The following is a 24,250-nucleotide window of genomic DNA, read 5'->3' as shown; positions in this document are numbered from 1 at the left end:
TAATCAGCTTGTTGCTGAGGAAGAAAAGGCTAATGTTTCGGCTTTATTAGAAGGAAAGAAAAGGCCTCCTAAAGCCCAAGTGAATAATAGCTTGCATGCGAATATAATAATAGATACTAGGTGATGCCATTGGCAGCGATGGTGGTGCAATGGATAGTAAAGTGAATGTTATCTACCAATAAGATCACTGATAACCATCATTTGTGCATTATAGCTACTTTACTGTCACGAATAATAATATATTATTTCTAGAAGAATTATTTTTATACAATAATATTCCAACACTTTATTATAGGAAATTATTTGATGGGCTCTGTTCTCCATCTTATTCTACAGACAATACATTACTTTTAGGAAACTATACTATATAATCATATTAAATTCAAAAATAAAACATTAAATACTCGATAATTAATGCAAAATTATTTGATAAATTCTATACTTTTGCAATAATTATGAACATATAATATTTTATTTTGAATTTTATTTTTTTAATATATTATTATATGCCACACATGCTCATATGTGTATGTATTTATAATTCAGCAGCCCTTTTGCTTTTGATTACTGCATCCTTGATCAGAGAAAGAGAATTTTGAAGATCATCACAGAGTTGATGTGGATCAGGAATTATGTTTTCGTCTGCCGATAAGATGATTTTCATCTTGTTCTCATAGCTCACTACATGAATCATCAACGCCTACAATGCATATATATATATATATAGAAAAACATTAATTTAACTATGATTTTAATTACTACAATTAATATTTTAACACCAATTCGAATTTGATCATTAATCTAAAGATGGATTTAAATAAGTGAAAGATAATTCAGGATTTATTAAAATTTTAAATTTGATGAAGATACTTACATTAGGTTGGCCATATAAGGTGGGAGCTATGAAGGTCACAGGGTGGCCAAAGTAAGAGATTTCTTCCTGTGGACCAGCTACATTTGAAAACCACAATGTGGTTTGAGTTGGAAAGTTCCCCATCTGCTCATAGTTAACAGAATATGTTTCAATTTAAATATTCTTACATAATTAATCCCAATTAATTATATATCTTCAACTAACTATTATTCCCATCTACTCTACACATGGAAAGTTTAATTACCTTAGTGCCACAGAAATTAAGGAAAAATCTGGCCATGAAATAAGTGAATTTAGATTCAAGAGTGGCTTTCTTTCTGTCCCCAGTAATTTTAGCATCACGTACATAATCTAATGGATTCTCTTTCAATGCAATAGTGAAAGGAAACAGAACATATCCAATATGGTTGCCCCATCTCGCTTCACTATCCTTTCTTGTCATATCTTCAAAAGCCTACAATATATATTTTTCGATTTAATTAAAAAATTTGAGAAAAACTTACTTACTTCTAACTGCTCTATTATATACTCAAAGAACAAAAATATGAATCTCACTTATTTTATAAGTAAATCTTACCATACCTGTAATATTTTGAGTCCATGATGGATTGGATATAAGGAATAATTCCCATGAAATTTTAATAGATATTAATAAACAATTAATAATTAAGTTAATTTTGACAAAAGAAAAGCACGGAGTTATATGGCAACAACACTTACAAGGTTGCCTGCAGAGGGTCTTATGTTCATGAAAAAAGTTGCTCTAAGACGAATGTTCTTGGGAAGATTGTTTTTCCCTTTTGCTCCTTCATCATCTTTCTGATGATCGTCACCTGCCATTATCATATATTAACCTTACTGTGATAGAGGAGATAAATGGATTTAGATATTATTTCTGTTTCAAATCTTTTTTAATGAAATTACATTGATATTTGAGTTACGTATAAAATTGTTATAGAAAAATATTTTAATTACATGTCGTTTTTAAATTAAAATAATATTTTAATTAGTCATTTCGAATCCAATAATCCACATTAAGTAGGTTATGAATTTGGTTAGAAATTATTATAATTAATTATCAATGAATTTTATTGTAATAATTATGAATTTTTAAAATTTTTTTTATTTAACCCTAACAACCCAATAATAATAATAATAATAATAATAATAATAATAATAATAATAATATTGAATCCGTTAACACCATGTATGTGCAAATAAACTTACCATACTTCCTATTGAGATAGCAAGACAATCCCGCTTGAGTGATTGCCATCATCACATCATTGATTGTCTGTCAAAACAAAATTACCCAAAAAAATAATAATTTTTCATATATATATATATATGTGTGTGTGTGTGTGTGTGTGTGTGTGATGTCAAATTAGGCAGGTTTATGTAACTATATGTATACCAAATTTATACTTACTGCGCCCAAGGCATTCTTCACCAGCTTCACATCATCCAAACTAATTGTTCTATGAACAAACCTTCTAGCAGTTGATCCAACTGGAGATGCTCCTTTAAGAGGTGTTTTAGTATCCTCCAAGAACAAAATTGTTGCTAGAAATATCACCACATCAACAACAGTATTCCAACACAGCAACACTAACATCCATAGCTTGAGCAATAAGTGCCAGAACCCAGCAGAGTCGTTGGGATTCCTTTTCTTTAAAGTTGGTAGATTTGGAAGTTCCGTAGGATTGGATACTTTGCGAGTACAAGAAAGTAAAAGAGACATGAGAGATGTTCCATCACCAATGGAATGGTGGACGCGAAGAATGCTTGTGGATTCAGCTTCTGAAGTTTTAACCTTGAGAATATGAATATCCCACATTGGCATGGACCTACTAATTGTGGTTTTGCTGAGATTAGAGGTGTAATCTTCCACAAATTTATCAGGACAGTCCATGTTTGGATCAAGCTTTGGGACTATTACATGGTTATCTATGTTTACTTCTGTTCGAACCCATCTCATCTCCCCACCATTTTCCTCATCCATCACCTATGTTCATCATCAAGCTTTCATTTAATTATTTAATTAACGTAACTTATAGTAAGATGTATGAGAGTAATAAGATAATTTACCTGCAAACTAGAGAGACGAGGATGCTTGAGAAAAGTCTGAGCCAAGTTAACTTTGACAACATCCGGATTGATAGGAGTATTAAATCCCATGATGACAACGATGTAGACATTGGAGTTGGGCTCATGAAATACTCGAGCCATTGGACTCAAGGGTTGGCCTTCCTTCTCGCCATCTTCCTTTGCAACTCGAATTGGTCTAAGACTTTTCATACTACTATATTTCTTGGGAATTTAGAATCAGAAAATTGTGCTTCTCCCATATGCATCGATATGTGTTTATATAGGATGTGAATATAAGCAGGAGCCAAGGGAGGGGGACAGGGATGAAGCTATGTAGGACCCAAGCCTTCATGGCTCCCCACGTACAAAAATTTTTGAAATTATATTTAATATATGTAAGCAGGAGCCGAGGGAGGGGGACAGGGATGGAGCTATGTAGGACCCAAGCCTTCATGGCTCCCCACGTACAAAAATTTTTGAAATTATATTTAATATATGTATTTATGTACATTTAATATTAGTTAATGTACAATTCATAAATATTTTCATATTCATTTATCAATAAATATATTTCTTTTTTCATCAATAAATAAATAAATAAATAAATATTTCTTTTTATTCATCCATCATTTTATATATTTTTACTTTATTTTTATGTCTTTTGCTATTTTTCAAAAAATTGTTGATAAAATACACGGAATTAATAACTGTGATTATTATTATTATTATTATTATTATTATTATTATTATTATTATTATTATTATTATTATTATTATTATTATTATTATTAAGTGTAATTATATTAGAATGAAAATATTTTATACAATATAATTTTATTTATGAATAAATGTAAAACATTTTTTATTTATGAGTGAATTTTTATAAATAATTAATTATAATTTTGTTGGACCCTTTAAATGTTATTGTCATGCTCCACCATTGGCAAGGAGGACAAGAGGGAGCCTTGGCTCTCCAACTATATAAATTTATTTGAAATATAGATAAGTAGCCAAAAAAATTATTTTATTCTAATTATTGACACTAAAAAAATAATTTACATTGTTAGTAATGTGAATTATAAGAACCCCTTATTTCTCATATTTTGTGAAATAAATTAATTAAATTTTTTATTTTATAAAATAAAATATAATTAATATTAGCTATTGTTTTAAAAGAATAAATTATAATAATATATTAAAATTAATTAATAAAAATAATATCAAATTTAAAATTTTAATTATTTTCTTGTCTCAAATTTTATATATGAGCCAAAAATAATAAATTAAAAAAGATATATATTTTTATATTTTATTTCCTCCTAAAGATTTTCCAAATTTTTAGCCTTCACCAGATAAAAAATTTTAAGAGCTAAAATGGTAGTTTTAAGATTATTTTAAAATCAATTATATTAAGATAATTTTATCATATATATATATATTCATCAATAACTATTATCTTTGACTATTATATGATGTAATTTATTAAATAGAATTACATACTTAATTAATTATTTATATTTAAATAAAAATTAAATGATTAATTTGTAAAGTTTAAAAATTATAAAATAATATAAATTAATAATATATATGATTTATTAATTAAATTTCATATATCGGATAAGTACGTGACACGCCAAACGTGAATCACATTATTAATTAGAAAAAATAACGTGTATTTAATCCGAAAATTGCACAAATTTGATGCATGAATGACTATTGATGCATTAATGAATATTGTTCATCGGACCCATTTTAAGAATTTTTTTTCTTATTTTTTATTATGAAATGTAAATTCTTTGTTTTAATGAGAGATTTGTATTTAAAGATCATTTGATATAGGATTTGTGAAAAATCATAAAGTCCAACAGTGGTTGTAAATCGCCACAAAGGTGCTATCTAGTATTTAGTTAAATTAAATGTTTTATCCATATTACGAGACCATTCACATTAAAATATTTTACATTAAATTTTCAATAAAAAAAATTAGCAATCGTTAATCTATTAAAATCAGTTACTAATCGATTTAGCTATCGATTTAATTGATTGCAATCAAATCGGTTTAATTATCAAATCAAATTGATTGCGAATAATAACCGATAATCAAATCGATTGCTAAATTAATTAAATTTAAAAAAAAATAAAACTTTTGATAAAAAAAACTATCTTTTTCTAGTAACAACCGATTTAGCAAATGAAATCGGTTGCCATAGCAGCTAAAATATAATCATTTGCAAAAGATTTAGTGACTTTAATTTTATAATTTATTATAAAAAAGTTACAAATAATAAATATTATAAAAAATATTAACAAAAAATTAAATACAAAAAGATATTTATAAGATAAATTACTAAAATTAATATTACAAATAATATACTAAAAAAATATATTTCTATAGAAATTTTTATTTTATGTAAAAAAAATAAATTAAATAAAAAAGATGAAAAAGAAAAAGATGAAGAAGAAGAATAATGATGATAAAGAAAAAGATGATGAAGAAAATAGATGATGAAGAAGAAAATAAATGAGAAAGAAGAAAATGATGAAGAAGAAAACATATAAGAAAGAAAAAGATGAAGAAGAAAATAGTTGAGAAAAAAATTATTAAAAAAATATTTTGGAAAGGAAAAAAATGATGAATAAAAAAATATGAGAATGAAAAAGGTGGCAAAGAAAATGAAATAAAAGAGAAGAAAGAGAGGGAAAAAAGAGTAGTGTGAAGAAAATGAGTATTAAGAAAAAAAAAAGGAGTAGTGATTTATATAAGTAAATTAACAATCGATTTTAGTAATGAATTGTCAATTGCTAATTTCTTTTAAAAATTGCGTGGGAATTTTGAAAGGAAAATTTTATAATTGATTCGCGATTGGTTACAAAATTGGTTGCTAAACCGATTTCAATCAATTTCTCTAAGCAACCGATTCATAAATTGGTTCTAAATAAAAAATAAAAAGAAGAATTTTTTAGGAGAAAAATTCGATTGTTGTTAGCAAATGATTCGCAAATCAGTTGTAAATAAAAGAAAGGTGGAAATTTAAGGAGGTGGAGAAATCGGTTGCAAAATCAATTGCTAATAACAACTAATTTTAATTAGTTTTAAAAATCGGTTGCTATTAGTAACCGATTCGCAAATCGATTGCAAATAAAAAAAATGAGCTAGAATTTTTATGAGAAAAAAATCGATTGCAAAATTAGTTGCTAATAGCAACAGATTTTAATCAGTTACAAAAATTGGTTGCTATTAGCAAATAATTCGTAAATCAGTTATAAATAAAAAAAAAAATTAAGCGAGAATTTTTGGAGGAAAAAAAAATTTAACAACCGATTTATAATTGGTTATAAAAATCAGTTACTATTAGTAATTGACAAGAAATCAGTTGCAATTAACAACTGATTTTAACAATTGATTGTTGTCGCAAGGGTTTTTGCGGTCGCCAGGACGAGCTCTCACCGAAGTGGGAAAAGTGAGGAGTCGCGCACTTTAATTTTGAGGGAAATTAAAGAAAATCATTTGTAAAGGTAAATTAAGAAGAAACCACTTCGAAAACAAAGATTCTAGGTTCGGGGTCCGTATACGGGTGGGGAAGGTGTAAGCAGATTTAACATTATGCTCTTTATAAATTAAAATTGGTAATTTGGGGGTTGGAGTGACGATGTTAATCCTTCACAAGGATAAAAAAGAACATTTGATATTTCACTATTCAGGGCTGCCCAAGGACATGAGTACATGAGATGACCCTTAGTGAGTTGGTGTCGGGTAGCAGATTTTGTTTAGGGGTTACTTTATGTATTGAAGTTGTGGTATTTTACTTCGGATTTTAGTTAAGAGAATTCGGGTAAGGACTCTCTCCCGATCTCTTGATGTATTAATTTTAGTGGAAAATTCCGAATAAGAACTCTCCTCCGATCTCCACATATTTTTTAAGATTTTGGCTGAGAATCGGGTAAGAACTCTCCCCCGATCTCTTAAAATATTTTGTTTACAGTTTTAAGTGGAGGATCTCGGATAAGAACTCTCCTCCAATCTCCACGTATTTTTTTAAGATTTTGGCTGAAAACCAAGTAAGAACTCTCCCCCGACCTCTTAAAGTATTCTGTTTAAAGTTTAAGTGGAAGGATCTCGGATAAGAACTCTCCTCCGATCTCCACATATTTTTTGAGATTTTGACTGAGAATCAATTAAGAACTTTCCCTCGATCTCTTAAAGTATTCTGTTTAAAGTTTTAGTGGGAGGATCTCGGATAAGAACTCTCCTCCGATCTCCACACATTTTATTGAAATTTTGGACGAGAATCGGGTAAGAACTCTCCCCCGATCTCTTAAAGTATTCTGTTTAAAGTTTTAGTGGGAGGTCTCGGATAAGAACTCTCCTCCGATCTCCACACATTTTATTGAAATTTTGGATGAGAATTGGGTAAGAACTCTCCCTCGATCTCCTAAAGTATGTTCATTAGAATGGAGTTTTGTAAGAACTTGGAACTATGGATATAGGTAAGGGGTTTTTCTAGACCGCGCCCCCCCGGGCCCCCCCCCCCCCCCCCCCCCCGCCTTTTTATGGGAATAGAGTACCGAAGATGCAGGAAGTCCGGGTAAAGCTTTTCCTAGCCTATGGGACCTTATGACTAGATAGTAGATGAAAGACCGAACTCTTTGCCGATCTTTCACCTGATCATTTTATTAGAACTCTTCGATTAGCGATATCCGATCTCTTTTGTTGCTAGTCTGGGATCCGATCTCATCTTAGTTCCCGATCTATTGTATTTTCGCCTAGTTTTTGTTCTGAAGCCCGATCTCATAACTTGTTTATTTGATCTATTCTTATTTCTGATGTATTCGACCTTTTCCTACGCCTATCTTTTGTCACTTTTTATTCATTCAGGCCCAAAGCTCTCATGTTAAGATACTTTTACCAATATCTTTTAGATTATCTACAAGTTGTCCACCACCTGAACGTCTATTCTTGAAGGAAATGAAAACTAAGAGGAGATAAATAGAGTTTACGAATGAATAGAAACAGAAGACCCGGGAAATAACTATTGGCCTGGATAATCTACTTTGAGATTTTAGTGCGACTGAATGTAAAAGAAATTTTGAGAATAAAAACGGAGAAAATAAAGCACAAGTATTCGACAAAATGACAGTCTAGACACTTATCTGTGAGAAGTTGAGGAGACTAATGAGCTAACTCCGGTGTCCACAAATCTTGTAGAGGTGAAAGCTGATGGCCAAAAGACTAGTACTTACTCAAAGTAACGGGAACCAGGTCGGAATGAAGTTGGGCTTGAAGAGTACTGTACTGATATTAGGGCGATGAGAATGAAATTGAACGAAAATGGCCTTACAGAGGAATGAACAGGCACTGAAAATGAAAATTTCAGGGTTCAGAACTCCTTCGATGAAGATACTTAAGAAAACTGGTTTCTAAAGTTTCTCAAAAGCTCAGAATGGCAAAATAGCAAGACTGAATCAAATTTCAGAGTCTTTCCACTATAATTACCACCACCTTTTTTTTGTCCGTCCCCTCTACAGTATTGCATGCAGGTATTTATAGGGAACGGGTGCTCATCATGGAGGGTCAGGATCTCATCAGGGGAGACGGAGGGTTTAGATTCAAAAGGACATAATCCGATGTCTGAGAATTAAAGAGAATCAAAATGGAGGGTTGGGATTCTATTCAGAATATCCATCCTTTCTTCTTTTAATCCAACGGCTCCGGGTCTTGCCTTACATGATGAATCCAAAGGCTGGGAATAAAAAGCGCCAAACTTATCATCTGCTTTTTGATCCAAGGGCTTCGGGTCCATCCTTACAATTGTGATCATCGGTAGAGATCGAAATGTACAGGACTGCCATAACTGTTTTGGCGTCTGTCAGCTAGGTAGGCATTTCTGCAAATGAGGCATGTGGTGAAGATTTGATCACGCCTGCAACGCTTTAACTAACTAGGCTCTGATTATGAAGAGAGTTGATTGAAAGTTATTCAATCTCTCCGTGCTTTCCGATCTCTATTTCTTTCGATCTCCCTATTATGACCCTCTCCTTTTCCGATCTCTCTCGTATCGGGTCCCCCCTCATTTCCCGATCTCTCCAATTCTAGATTTTTCCTCTTTATCTGACTTGCCTTGGTCAACGCAATTAATTCTTCAGTTACCGATGCATCCGCTTCGGTTTCTGTATGCAATAAATGCCCACGCCTTATATATATGCGCCAACGGGGAAATCCCTTTCACACTTCACTTTTCTCCTTCATTTTTTTTTCAATGCTCTTTTTCTCTAATTCAAGCTTCTCCGGTAAAAATTCTGATTATGGCTTCTTTTGATCTTTTCCTGACTGTTTTCTTTGCCCTTCGCCTGAAAGTTTATGACCCCGGCGATTGGAGAACTATAAGGACGTTATCTGATGACAGTGATGGAACCGGACTAATTTACCGATCAAGATCGAAAGTGACGAACATGCCGACCTTGGATCAGTCTACCGGTATAATTGGTGGACCGATCTCGAGCAAGAAGACTACTAATTTCAATCTTAATGTCGGTGACCGCCTCTTGAAGTTCATTTGGCCCCTCACCACATTGGGTGTCCAGAATGTAGCCCGGTTCTGATCGATGACATCGGCGATGACTCCACTTACTATCATAAGAGTCATAGTCACCCTATCTGAACTGCACATCTATCCAATACTTGTGGCTGGCTTTCTGATCAAACACATCTTTTGATTCAGCCACAAGACTAGGATTTGACATAGGTCATTACTAGGTAAGATGTAGTGCTGATCTTTAGAGATCGCCCGAATGATGTAATTCGTTCTTTAAAGATTCCCCCAATGATGTAATCTGATCTCTTGAGATCGCTCAAATGATGTAATTCGATCTTTTGGAAATGAAATGAAATTTTATTTGAAGGTTTTTATTTTATTATTGCATTAGTTATTTTTTCGATCTCTGATATACATGTCCGATCTGATCCCTAAACGAATCGCCATCAGCCGATCCATGGTTTCGGAAGTTTGTTCGATTCGAAGACCTTGGCTAACCGATCTCATTTATTCGATTTTTTTTATTATGTTTCTAGAACCTTCTCGCGACGTGTCGAGGAAGCGGCCGATTCCGCTAACCGATGCGTCGCTTAGGACTTAGCGAGCATTTAATGCTCAGATGGGTATAAATAAGGGTGAGGAGCGTCAGTCATTTTCTTATGTCATTTTCAGGACCTCTCTAGCAATCCCAGCATTTTCTCAAGTTTTTCCGGCACCGATCATATTCCGGTAAGGATTTTGATTCTTTTCTTGGTTAACTTCTTTTATTTTCCTGAAAATGAGCGGCGCCGAGGGTCAGAGAGCTGCTAGCCCCCCTTTCGTTCACATCTCGTGGACGTCGGATAAAGTTGAGGTGGTTAGGCCAAGTGGACGACTTGAACCTTCTACAACCTCTATCCCAGCTTATGGTCGGGGGCCCAATCCAAACGGGCCTCTACTTTGGGGAAAGAAAATCTTCCCGTCGATGAGTTACCGTCAGTCCTTCAAGAAACAGATCTGCAATCCATTAGTCAAGAGTATAACCTCCGAACTGACTCTTTCGAGCTTATCCGATGCCACGGTGATCTCCGAGCCGATCATTTCTTTGAAGAAAATGATGTGATCATGGTGTATGAAGAGCAATTGAAGGCTGGACTTTGGCTTCCCTTGGATGATTTCTTTAAGGCCGTTCGGAAGCTTCATCATGTAAGCGTAGCCCAAGTGCACCCTAATTCATGGCATATCCTGGTGGCTTTCAAAGGGTTATGCTGAGCCAAAAAGCTCGAGCCTATAGCAAAGGTTTTCGCTGAGTTGCATAGGCTCACTCGTCAAAAGGACAACGAGTACTGGTTCTTCTAAGCCAAGCCGCACTGTGGACTTTTTACCCACCTCCCCTCTTCGCTGAAGAATTGGAAGAATCGGTTCTTTATATTGAGGAGCAAGATTCCGAATGGCTTCAAGGGTTTCCCACGCAGTTGGCAATACTTGGTCCCTTCGGTTTCAAAGAAGGCTGCCTTGAATAGAGACGAGGACGCCATGGTAAAGGAATTGAAGGAGCAGGCGGCCACCCATAAGTATTCATGTCTAGATGCCGTAATGGCGGAACTGAAGTGGTGGCTTATGCAGATGATCGCCAATGAAGATTATGAACTGCAGTTCTCTAACCTCGGACCTGGGATCGGTATAACCTGAGTCTTTAGCCTCCTGACTTAGGTGATCTCACTAACTTTTTTTTCCGTGCAGGTATGGCTGGAGGCGAAGGCGCGAAAGAGAGTCATAAGCGAAAGAGAGAGGTCGCCCTGAAAGTACGGGAAATGAAGATTGTTGCGGTATCCCAAATGCCAAGGCGGGACTCGGCAGAAGTGCCAGGCTCTTCGTCTCGTCCTTTGGAACAACCGATCTCAGAGGTGGAGATCGCTCCTTCCCCTCCTCGATAGGAAGAACCGCCACCTCTGCCTATTTCCTCAAATGCTGAGGGAGGATCTTCTCAACCTGCTGTAAGGACCCTTTCTCGTGGTGCCCAGGTCCTCATTCACTCTCTCGAGAAGAACTGCTCAGTTTGGGGAATCCTGGTTTAGCCAAGGTTTTGGGTGCCACCATATGCCTCCAGGATGACCGGAATAAGCTGACCCCTAATAGTATTGATAATCTCCTGGCTCAGACGATGAGTTTGAGCATAGAGAGCCTGGTGAATCAACACATAATTAGGGAAAAGGCTCATCTCCTGAGGCAGGAAATTCTGAAGGCGGTCTAGGACGCTGCTTCCACCCGAGCCCAACTTTCATCCACTCAGGACTATATCACTGAGATTGATGGTCGGATGAAATCCTACGAGGACAGGTTAACCGAACAGGAGCATGAACTAGAAGAAGCTCAGGCCCTCCGAACTGCCGATGTCACTCGCCTTACCGAAGAGATCAGAGCGAAAGAAGAAGAGGCTATGATGAGGGAAGCTGGTGCTTATATGAATGCACATGGCGATTTTTTGGCCGAGTTCGAAAGGCGTTATCCTGAGGAAGACTTCTCCTATATAGTGGATCTTGCTCCTAAAGATGAAGAGGGGAGCGAGGAGGAGCCCGAGAGAGAGAGAGAGAGAATGAAAGAAATGATGATGTACCTGGAGAGCAGGCTGGGGGAGACCCTCCAGTCGAATGACTTGTAAATTTTTACTTTGAAATGAATTGAAGTCCTCTTTTTTGTTCAATCTCTTGATGAGCTAAAAAAGCATCCAAATTGTATGAGTACTTAATTGTTTGAACGTATTAGACATTAAACTTGAAGGCAACCATTAACCCAAGTATAAGAGATCGAAAAAACATTACACGTAAGCATGAGATCGGATTAAGCCATGACCCAAACACCGGGTAAAACTTTAGAACATTAGAATTGGAAAGACTTGACATTGATTTGAATTCTTAAGATCGGGATCATCATTGGACCGGATAGAAACCTTAATTTCATTTTAAGGAATATCTGGGGTATTCAAGTGAGAAGCCCGATCATAACATTAGCCAAATGAAGTTCCACAATATTTGTAAAAAGAGATCGGAGGCAAGACTGGATGGTCCGGAGACCCAGCATTGATTCAAACCCATCTGATAAGAGATCAGAAAACAATTAACTAAGTATAGGATCGGTTTATTCCATGGTCGAGCAATCGGTCAGTTCGGAAAAGTCAATTGTGATCGAAGGACATCGGTTGAGAGCGGATGATAAAGTCAATTTTAAAGTCCCTTGACTTCGGAGGTCGGCCAAAATATGGTATCGACAATTGTCAATCGGTTGTTATTAGCAATTGATTTTAGTAATCAATTGCAAACCAAATGCTAACCTTGGCGCCAATTAAATTAATTCTTTAATTTAGCAACCGATTCCCTAAATTGGTTATTGTTAGTAATTGATTTTAAAATCGGTTTCTATTAGTAATAGATTTTAGCAACTAATTATAAATTGGTTGTTAATAACAACCAATTTAGCAATCGATTATTGAATCATTTGCTAAGTTTTTAAAAATTAACTACTTTACTTAAAAAATATAAGTTGATTATAAAATTAGTTGCCAATATTAATCGATTTCGGTCAATTGCAATAATTGGTTGCAATTTTTTTTTTTTAGTGTTTATATAAATAATTGGATTAACTTTTATAAAAATGTGGTCATATGATGATTTATATTTTGTATTTATATTTTATTTCTAATTAATGAAATATTTTATAAAAAATATTGTCAATTTAATTTTTAGATAAAAGAATACACAAAGATGATGGATATATTATTTCGTTAATTTTCCTTCTTTTAGAAATAAAATGAATAAAGAGCCGAATCAACATCTCTTACCTCATTTAAAAGCAATATGAATAAATAAATAAATATTTTCATTGGTCATTATCTAAAAATAAAAATGAAATTATATTTTTTTTATTTAATTAGACTTCCATATATTTATAATATAAATTTTTTTTATGTGAGAGCAAACAAATATTTGTACATTTAATTAGACACTCCCAAACAATCTTCATGAAAAAAAGTGGAGTATATTATGTGAATACATTAATGTATACCGTCAATGTTGTTTTTACTCAAAAAATTTTGTTACAGAATAGAGAATATTATTTAAAATTTGAAAAATTGGCTAATTGAATATAAAACATCTAAAGTTTTCATGCTTTTATAATTTTATCCTGACGTTTTGATTTTAGATTAAGTATCCGAAATTTTTACATTAAGTATCATAACCAAAATTTAAAATTAAATTACTGTAAAATTGATTTAGAAAAATTTAAATTTTTTTTATTAAACTTACAATTATGGTAATTAAACACTTTAAATGTTAAATTTCATTATCCAAATCTAGGGATGACAGCAACAGAGTCCCCGCAAAATCATTCTACTCGAATCTAAATCTGATTAATATTCTCAATATTTGAATTCATTTTAAACCCGATTAAAATTTATTCTTAAATATACAAACCCATTACAAATTCAATTATTATTATTTGAAACATATATGAAGCCATTTTTTTTATATAAAAATATATTTTTAATAATTTATATTTTAAAATTTTAATAATTCTATAAAATATTTAAATTCTATCTAGTTAAACATGATACACTAAAGTTTATAAATATTATTATAAAAAAATATATTTTATATTTATTCAATTGTTTATATAAATAAGCTCGGTAACGGATACCTAACATATAAAACTCGATCCCGACTTAAACTAGTAATTGGTATTATTTTCAAATCTGATTATGTGATACCCAAACTCGTCCTATTAGAATTCGGTTAGATAGCATGCCTGTAAATACCCAATCCATTGCCATCCCTATACAAATCCATAGAAATCCATCTATATATATTCAGCTAATATTATTCTTTGATGATGTGATCACGATTTTTAAAACAGTCAATCATCTTTGATTATCAAAGTACAAAATCTTTTTAGAACGTTTAGTTACCATAATTGTAAGTTTGGTAGATAAAATTTATATTTCTCTAATTCAATTTTAGTCATTTGTTATAATTGCACCCAGTCTCAAGATTAATTTTATCCAAAATTGGAAAATTTAGCTATAATTATAAATTACCTCAAACATTTGGTTTTTTTACATCCAATTGCAAATTTTATTTTAAATTTTGACAATAATTACACCTAATGTAAAAGATTGAAATACTTAATACAAAACTAAAATATTTAGATAAAATTGTAAAACCATACAAACTTTTGGTGTTTTATTTCTAGACGCACTTCGAAATTTTGGGATCTCCAACATCCTAATCGTAGTAGTTGATCCATGTGTTTTCTCATGTTCTCATTTTCCTCATTACATCCACTAGATTTAACAAAAAAATATATATATAATTTCAAATAAATTATATGTATGAAATATGTATCAAGGAAAGGTGAGTAAATTACATAGACAATATATCAACTTTTAGAAGTATGTAATAACAAAATATCTAAATTTCAATTTATAACATAAAACCCTCAGATATTTAATTGAAGTAATTACATAAAATCCCCCAGTGGCCTTTAATAGCTAGTTTTTAGGTTGTTTGTGCTATTATGGCTTTTATAAAATTTAAAAAAAAAAACTATATTTTTGTGTTCGAATCACGTTGATTTAGGATGTACTCTTTAGGAAATTATTTTTAGGAGCTAATTTAGGAATCAATTATATTTATTAGCTTCCTATTCTAGAATTCTTTTGTGTATACATATTCTCCAAATATTGTCCAACATGGTATCAGAGCATTCAATTCATTAGGGTAGCTTTAGTATTATTCATCGATACTATTCACCACATTGTTCACTTGGTATTGTTCATTGACACTGTTTATTGATACTGTTCACTGACATTATTCATCGATATTGCTCATGAGTGTTGTTCATGGGTATTGTTCATCGCCACCATTCATGGATACTGTCCATTAGCACTATTCATGGTACTATTCACAGTGCGTATACCTTTTCTTTAGCTTTTACCCATGTCCTGTTTTCAATATAGTTTGCCTTTTTTTGGTTTTTCGATACCCATTCTTTCAAGTACTATATAAGTATTTTTTTTTCCTCTTGATTTAAGATGGCTAATAAAACAAAGGTTGCTTCTAAAGATGTCTCTTGCATATTCAAGCTAGAGGACTACAAAGGTATCTTATCGGAGATAAACCAAAACTAGAGAGCACTAGTTCTACCTATAGTCAATGGGAATCCAAAAACTCACTTGTCATGTCACAGCTCATCAACTCTATGAAACCTATAATAGCCCATGGGTATTTATTATTAAAAAGTGCAGCTACCATTTGGAGTGCTATTTCTCAAACTTATTCTCAAGTGGGCAATGATGCATAGGTGTCATACCTTACCCCTCTGTAAGGCATAACATGATTCTGTAATATACCTATTGAATTATCGCCTACCGATAACTCGTTAAGCATACTACAAGGGATTTTAAAACAATTCCATTTCTTATTTAAGTGACAATAAAGATAAAAGAATTATTAAAATGTTTTCAAATTAGATGCATACCATAAAATTTTTAATTTGAATTAATTTGGCATTTCTAGAATTTTTACAAAAATTTGGGCAGAGGAACGGCTAAAATTCAAGAAAACAATTCTTCAAAACCTGTGAAAAACAATTTATGAAAATGTTTCATCCACAATCCAAACACAATCAACCCAAGTTATTTCTTTTTACTCATTCAATACCAAATAGGGTGCTCATTTCATGTACAAATCAAAGTAAAGATTCTTACATAAATTTATAAACAAAAAACAACAAAATATTATTACAATTTAGTTTATACAACTGCTCATTATCTTTTAGATACATAAGAACTAAATTACATCAAAAATGAATTTACAAGGGCATAAATAAGATACCCAAAAAAGGTCCCAAAATAAGCTTCAATCACTGCTACTAGCAGCTCACTCTGCTGCTTTGCCCTTCTCTTTATTTGCGACAGCATGAAACAGCCATCGTTGAGTAATTCACTCAGTGGTACACAACTAAAAGTTTAAAACTTATTATAAAGCATAATATATCGAAACACAACAATTCAGGATTTCCATAACCAAAGAAACATTTCATAATTCCAATTCAGTAATAATCATTTATTTAAAATTACATTTCATTTAAGAATCACAATTCACAATCCACAAAACATAGGTGTTGCCAAGAACACATAGTTCATACCATGACACAAAATTTCATGATTAATGCTTTGTTGTACACCACGACAAAGCAAATCAACCTTACTAACCATTATTAATGAGGGAAGGCTAGCCAGCTAATGAGTACTCATATAGTTTCACTCTGCTAACTATTATTAATGGGGGACATAATCATAGTCAATTTTCACACCCCAATTAGCCGTTACTACTGGGAATATCTGAATGGGATTGTCATACTAACTGTGGTTTTAAAACAAAATTCAAAAATTTTCTAATCAAGTAATCACATTTGCATTTCAACATCCTTATTCAAATCATCATAAAATCCATATGGAATTGGCAACACACAATTTCTTAAAAGCAAAAACAATCATAATTCATTCAAAATAATTTCATTCAAACCATATACAAAATTAAAAACAAGGAAAGGATTTAGTTGCATACAAATCTTTTTATTTTCTTCTTTTCTAGTTCAACTTTTCCCCTCTTTAGGAGCCTCCTTTTCCACTGAAAATATATAATGGAAATGTTTTAATGCTTATTCCAATTATCTCCAATAATTAATCAAATAAATGTCTAATGAATACCTAAATTACTTATGCAATTTCAAGGAATTTGGGTTCTGGACAGTTTTATATCCTGACTTTTGAACCCAATTCCATCTAGTTCTGGTCATAATTTGATGAGGTATTCTTCATGAAAATTGTTCATATATGTCTTAGTTTTATTTTCCAATTTGAATCACTCTATTTGGAGTTTTGTAACTCTAGTTATGGTCAATTTACCAAGTACTGGTCCAATGACCAATAATGTTCCAGTTCAGGATAGATTCTGGAACTCAAATTTATCAAGCTAATTGGACTAGTTGTGTAGGGTAAGTTATAGCTAATTAACTAACCTGAACTCATAGACCTTGTATATTCAAATTTCAGGTTCATGTCAGTCTTTGCAACTCATATTTGGGGTCCTTACACTTAAAATTTGAGCAGGGTTTCTAAACCAAAGTTATAGCCCTAAGTCTTAGGTTTTCATATCATTTTGGCTCATCCCATTTGAAATTTTCTAGTGAAAGTTATGATTCATTTACTATCTAGGTGTCAAATGGCCAATCTGTCTATGTGCAGGAATTTCCAGATTGGGAATTCCTAACTTCTCCTAGCAATTTCCCTAAGATGCATTTGGTTCTGGATTCTGGTCAAAACACCAAAATTGTAGTTTTAGGTCTTATAAAGATTTTAATTTTTGAATCACTGCATTTACATTTTTGTAGATTGAATTATGGCATTTTTGCCACAACTAATCGGATGACCTAAAGTCCAAAATTTCCAGGTCAGGTTTGGTTCTGGCATATTTGTTAGACTAAATTTGCTTAGCAATTTTATTGGGTTAGGGTCAGAATTAGAGTTCCTGATCCTCATGAAAAATGTTCTACTATGTCTAAACTTTTCATAAGTTCAAGAATCAGGTCATTTGGAGCTTTCTACAGAGGGTTATGCCTATTTGAATATTTACTATTTATATAGTCATTTCTACAGGTCCAGAATATGTCATTCCAAATTCAAGCCAATTTTAAGGCAATTTTTGATCAGTTTCTGGGCAAGGTTTCTTCATGAAATTTGTGGCTTTAGGTCTTAAGTTTCATCTCCAATTGGCCTCACACCAATTGGAGCTATGTAGCTCAAATTATACTCAATCAAAGCTACTAGACTCAAGGGTCCAAAATTCAGCACAATGACGCACTACTAATCCATCAATCTCTTTCATCAATTCAACATCAATTATCATTCCAAATATACCAAATGACCATAATTAGGCCTTATAAACCTTAATTGGTCAACATATCACAAAACCCTAATTTTCACCAACCCTAATTTATCCATTTCCCAATTCATAACAACTTCATACAAATCACTATCCAATTCATGTATACAATATTACTTATGCAAGATTTCATGTTCAATTCCATCAAATCACCTTAAACCTTAATATACCATAGGCTAGCCGGATTTTCCATTCCTCCGTACATGTATGTTTTCTTCAATTTCTTAACTCAATTCTTCAAAATCAAACTTAATTTCAAGAAAGGAAGTAAAAAGAAAACTAGGTGGTTCACTTACCTCTAATGGAGTCCTTCCAATCTTCCAAACCTTCAAGCTTTTCCCACTTTCTTACTTCCAAATCTTCTTTTCAAGTTCCAAAACCAAGTTTTTGTTCTAATATCTATGGAGTTTAGGGAGAGAATTCAAGGTTTTTTTTTAGCTTGTAAATGGGTGTTAATGGAGGAAAATGAAATGGGGAGAGAGAAGAGAGGTGGCCGGCCAAACTAGAAGGAAGAAAGTGATTTTGATTCTTAATTTCTTTTGTCTTCTTTTAGTAATATTTATCCTTAAAATTTTGTAATTTAAAATTAAAATTTTAACTGTTTCATAGTTACATCATACTTATGTCATAAAGCATTAAAAATAGAATTTTTCTTTTCTTTTCCCCTTTTTTTTTCCTACACCTCTTTATTTTTAATATCTTTTTCAATATTTTAATTTCACACATTTTAATGGACATTTAGGTCAAATGTCATCTCTAAGAGTGAATTAACTAAAATGCCCCTCATCGGTTCTAATTCATCTTTTTCCATAATGCTAATGAGTCCTTAAGCTCTGATTCCCTTATTTGAGCTTGTTCTCTTTTTATTTCCAAGATTTTCTAGTTCTCATTAGTTTCGCAATTATCTCTTAACTAAGGATGTCAAGGAGTCCCACACGAATTTAGGGTTACAACTGAGTTCACAGTCGCTTCTCGGGTCGGTCACCCATCGCCTGGACCTCGGCTCATTTAACTAATTTAGACTTTATTTTACTTATTTTCTTTCTACTATATTTAATCTTTATAAATTTTATTTATGGTTTCTCTATGCAATCTAAGTATAGTTCTAAACATTCTAGCTGTCCAGACAGACCTTAGTCATTGGAACAGTAGAATGTACGGACTACTTAATATGAGGATGTTACAATAGATGTATGGGTTAAAAAATAAGGTTCTTAGTATAAAGAAAGATGAGATTACTATTGCTCAATACTTTGCTAAACTGAGTGGCTTATGGCAAGAATTGGATTATTATTTGGACTTTCAAGCCATATGTGCTAGTGACGTAATTAAGTTTCAAAAGTTGGTTAAGAAAGAGCGAGTATATGACTTTCTTATTGGGCTGAATATAGAATATAACTAGATTTAGGTGCAAGTACTTGGTAAAGATTCTCTACCATCCTTAAGGCAAACTTATTCTTATGTTCAACAGGAGGAGAGTAGAAGAAGTGTCATGGTCCATGCTTACTTGTTCACAAATCGAGACTTATTTTTGCTGCCTCTAAGGAACATTCACATAGCTGTAGTCCATTAGGCAAAGATTAGTTGCACTGTGTCCACTGTGGAAAATCAAACACACCAAGAAACACTACTAGAAACTGCATGGCCTCTTAACTAAGGGACATGGAGGAAAAAGCATGGGCTCAATAAGACCACAAGCATATGTATTTGAGTCAATGGAGTTTTCTGAGGATACAACTACAATTGGAATTCTTTCTAATGAGGAAGTATAATCCTTAAGACATTTGTTGTCACAGCTGAATCTCACTCTACCACAGTTGCCTCTTCTAACATTGTCAAATTAGGTAATGCTCTTATTGCCAATTTTGAAAAAAACAAAACTTTTAAGTTATAGATTTTGGAGCAAACAAACATATGACAAGCTTTTCAAACAAATTCATAACCTATTCACTATATTCAAGAAAGGAAAAGTCCATATAGTGGATGGGTCCCTAGCTACTATTTCAAGAACAGGTTCTATTGAATACACTCATACTTTAAACCTTATCTCAGTTTTACATGTGCCTCGTTTTCCTATTCACTTTTTATCTGTTAGCTCTATTACCAAAGCTCTTATCTATAAAATTCATTTTTTTTCCTACTCATTATATATTTCAAAATTTAAAATAGGGAGAACGATTAGCAATGGCAGATTATAAGATGGCCTATATCTGCTAGATGACTATGGTGGTTCCGCAAATCCTAGTACAAACCAAGCTATATTAGGATAATCTATGAGTGCTGACCAAGAGATCATCCAATGACATAAGAGATTTGGACGTTTTTCTTTTTTAGTTTTAGAAAGCTTATACCCCATTTTGTTTTAAAAAAAGCAAAACAGAATCTTTAGCTTGTGATGTTTGTGAACTGGTTAAGCACACAAAACAGTCTTATGCTTTAATAAATAATAAAACTTTGATTCCCTTCATGACTATTCATTCTGATGTATGTGGACCCACCCAAACTGTGTTTTTATCTAGATATAAATGATTTGTCACCTTTATTGATTGTTGTACTAGGTTAACTTGGGTTTATCTGATAAAAACAAATAGTGAGTTGTTTTTTTATTTCCAACAATTCCATAAAATGATATGTACACAATTTAATGCTCAAGTTAAGATACTAAGAACTGATAATGATATAAAGTATATGAATTAGGTGTTTCAAGCTCATTTGGAGTCACATGGAATCTTGCACTAAACCAGTTGTGTCAACATAGTACTAAAAATAGGGTGTCTGAATGGAAAAATGGACATTTACTTGAGGTAGTTCGAGCTCTCATGTGTACTTTGAATGTTCCTACACTTTACTGAGGGGGAAGCTATTCTTTCTGCAACCTATCTAATTACAAGAAGCCCCTTAGAACCCTAGATTTCAAAAGTCCTTTGGAAGTTTTGTAGGGTAAAAATTCCTACACTATTCCACGTAAAGTCTTTGGTTGTATACATTTTGTTCATAAGATAAATGCTAAAAATTAGAACCTCATGCTCTTAAATGTTTCTTTGTAGGGTATTCTGGTACTCAAAATGGATATAATGGTAGCACCCACCTTCCAAAAGTATTTTGTGATTATGGATGCCATTTTTAGGGAATCTAAACCTCATTTTTAGGGGGAGACACCTCTTCAGGGGGAGCATAAGAAGAAAGAGGTGATTGGTCCTGCATCTTTTTTTCTTCCAACTTTTCAGGGGGAGATTAATGATGCTTAAGATCAATCACCTAGATATATTTAGGACAGGTCACCTCAACCTATAAAGAGATTGAATGGGTAGGATTTCGGAACCTATACTCATATAAAAATGGATAAAGCCATTGAGCATGATACTCCTGATCAATCAGAACCCTTGGATTCAGATCCTAGACATCCTGAGATATGTAATGGGTCGTTGATTCTCAATTCTGATCTTGATATATTTCTCTAAGAAAAAGAGTCAGGGCTTATACCAAACGTACTATATCTAACTTTGTGTCTTATGATTCTTTATCCCCATCCTATAGAGCCTTTGTCTTATCTATTTTTTCTGTGTTTATCCCATAGGATTGGAATGAAGCATATCTTGATTTAAAATGGAAGGCTCCTATGGTTGAAGAGACGGAGGCTTTGGCAAAGAATGGTGCATGGATCTTGTTACTCTCCCTGTTGGGAAGAAAATAGTTGGATGCAAGTGGGTGTTCACTATAAAACATAATGCAGATGGTTCGATTGAGAGGTACAAGGCTAGATTAGTGGCAAAGGGATTCACAAAGACATATGGGGTGGATTATCAAGAAACCTTTGCTCCTATTGCAAAGATGAACACCACTAGAATTTTATTGTAATGTGTAGTGAACTATGAATGGGATTTACAGCATTTTGATTTCAAGAATGCCTTTCTTCATGGAGATTTAGAGGAAGAAATATATATCATTGAGTGTCTCTCATGTAGCTTCAAAAGATCAATTGGCTGACATGTTCACTGAGGGTTTAAGTAATAAAGTATTTCATACTCTAATTTGCTAGTTGGGTATGTATAATATCCATGAACCAACTTGAAAACTTGAGGGGGAGTGTTGGAATCAAGTTAATTTAAGGATGTAATCTTTAGGAAATTATTTTTAAGAGCTAATTTAGGAATCAATTATATTTATTAGCTTCCTATTATAGAATTCTTTATGGTATATAAATTGTCATATGTATTCTATCAATATTATTGAGAAAAATATAGAAAATATTCTCCAAATCACTGTCCAACAATTTTGCAAATTAGTAGTTTCAAATAAATAAATTCTGGGTTATTGAAGCATCGATATGTGCAATTTGGATCAAAATAGGGAGAAAGAAACTATGAGAGAAATTATCATAACATATTATTTTTAATTAATTGAAAATTTTTCTTGTCAAGTGTCAAATTAAAATGGAAAAAATATATATATATATTTTTAATCTAATAAGTGATACATCAGCAAAAATAGCCTATAAATCTATTATTGAGGGTCACAATGGGTTTTATATTATTTAAATTAACTATTAGGAGATTGAAGTATAAATTAAAGTTTAAGTACCTTACTGTTATATACTCCTAAATTGAGATATCATCTATATAATATACCCTATAAAAGGTGCTCCGCATTAGAATAAATTATAAGCTTCAGGGGCTGACACATGGTTACATATTAAGGGCAGCAAAATTTAAATAGTCATATAATTATTATAATTGATAAAAATTTATAAATTACATTTTTATCAAATAATAATTAACAATGGAAAACAACTTTTACAGGTTAATATTCTGGATGACAATGGAACAGAATTTTTATAGGTATTAGCTATTTTTTAAATGTGTGTCATATTTCTTCCAGCTATAAATAATAGTCATAGTTAGAATTTTCATAACAATTAAGAAAATAATTAAATTATTTTATTTTTTTTATAAAAAAATACTAATAATTTACTTAATTACTCTTTCTTGAAAATATGAAAAAATAAATATCAACGTGACAAATAGCTAATTTTATTAAAGAGGTGATAATATTAATTTTAAAAAATTGTATAAAATTTATTGTGTTTTATAGAGATAAATAGTAAACTAAAAAAAAAAGGTTAATTCTCTTTGATCTTCTAAACGTGGCAAATAATTTTAAATAAAATAAAAAGCTAAATATAGCTATTATATATAGACGGAGGGAGTATATTTTTTATATTCATTATATGTATCATAAATATATTATTATTATTATTATTATTATTATTATTATTATTATTATTATTTATTTTTTACGATATGCATATTGTATGTGTGCTTATTATTTTTAAATTAAATTAATAAAAATAAAAATATATCAATGAAGATAAAAAATTATTTTGATGAAATTTGTTATTATAGTATAGTTTTATAATTGTAAGTGCTTTATAAATATATAAATTTAACTATTTGTTATTTTGTTCATTCATATATTTTCATATTAAATTTTTTCAATAATGAAAACCATATGTTTACTAAGATTAATTAGTTTTTAGTGTTATATAATTTTTCATAAAATATATATAATTAGATGAAAAATCTAAATTTTTTTAACACCATTTAAGAGTTATATATATAATAGTAAAATAAATTCAATTTATTATAATTTTATATAATGTTAAATTTCTAACTATTTTTTATTTAATTTTTAATTTTATTTGATAAAATTATCTATGGACACTCATAATAATAAATATTAATATTATTGATTTTTATTTGATATATAATATTTTA

General features: G+C 31.8%; 1 protein-coding gene across 1 annotated transcript; it reads right to left on the bottom strand.

Moving 5' to 3' along the window:
- Positions 1-367: 367 nt before the first annotated feature.
- Positions 368-3,172, bottom strand: LOC131169228 (wax ester synthase/diacylglycerol acyltransferase 5-like). Its single transcript, XM_058138362.1, has 7 exons — positions 2,963-3,172; positions 2,304-2,879; positions 2,102-2,168; positions 1,595-1,707; positions 1,119-1,328; positions 875-997; positions 368-700 (listed from the first exon to the last, which is right to left on the bottom strand). The coding sequence occupies exons 1-7, from the start codon at positions 3,170-3,172 to the stop codon at positions 536-538; spliced, it is 1,464 nt and encodes a 487-aa protein (XP_057994345.1). The 3' UTR covers positions 368-535.
- Positions 3,173-24,250: the final 21,078 nt, after the last annotated feature.

Source organism: Hevea brasiliensis, chromosome 16 (genome assembly GCF_030052815.1).
Source record: "Hevea brasiliensis isolate MT/VB/25A 57/8 chromosome 16, ASM3005281v1, whole genome shotgun sequence".
NCBI lineage: Eukaryota > Viridiplantae > Streptophyta > Magnoliopsida > Malpighiales > Euphorbiaceae > Hevea > Hevea brasiliensis.
This window is presented reverse-complemented; position numbering and strand designations above follow the sequence as displayed.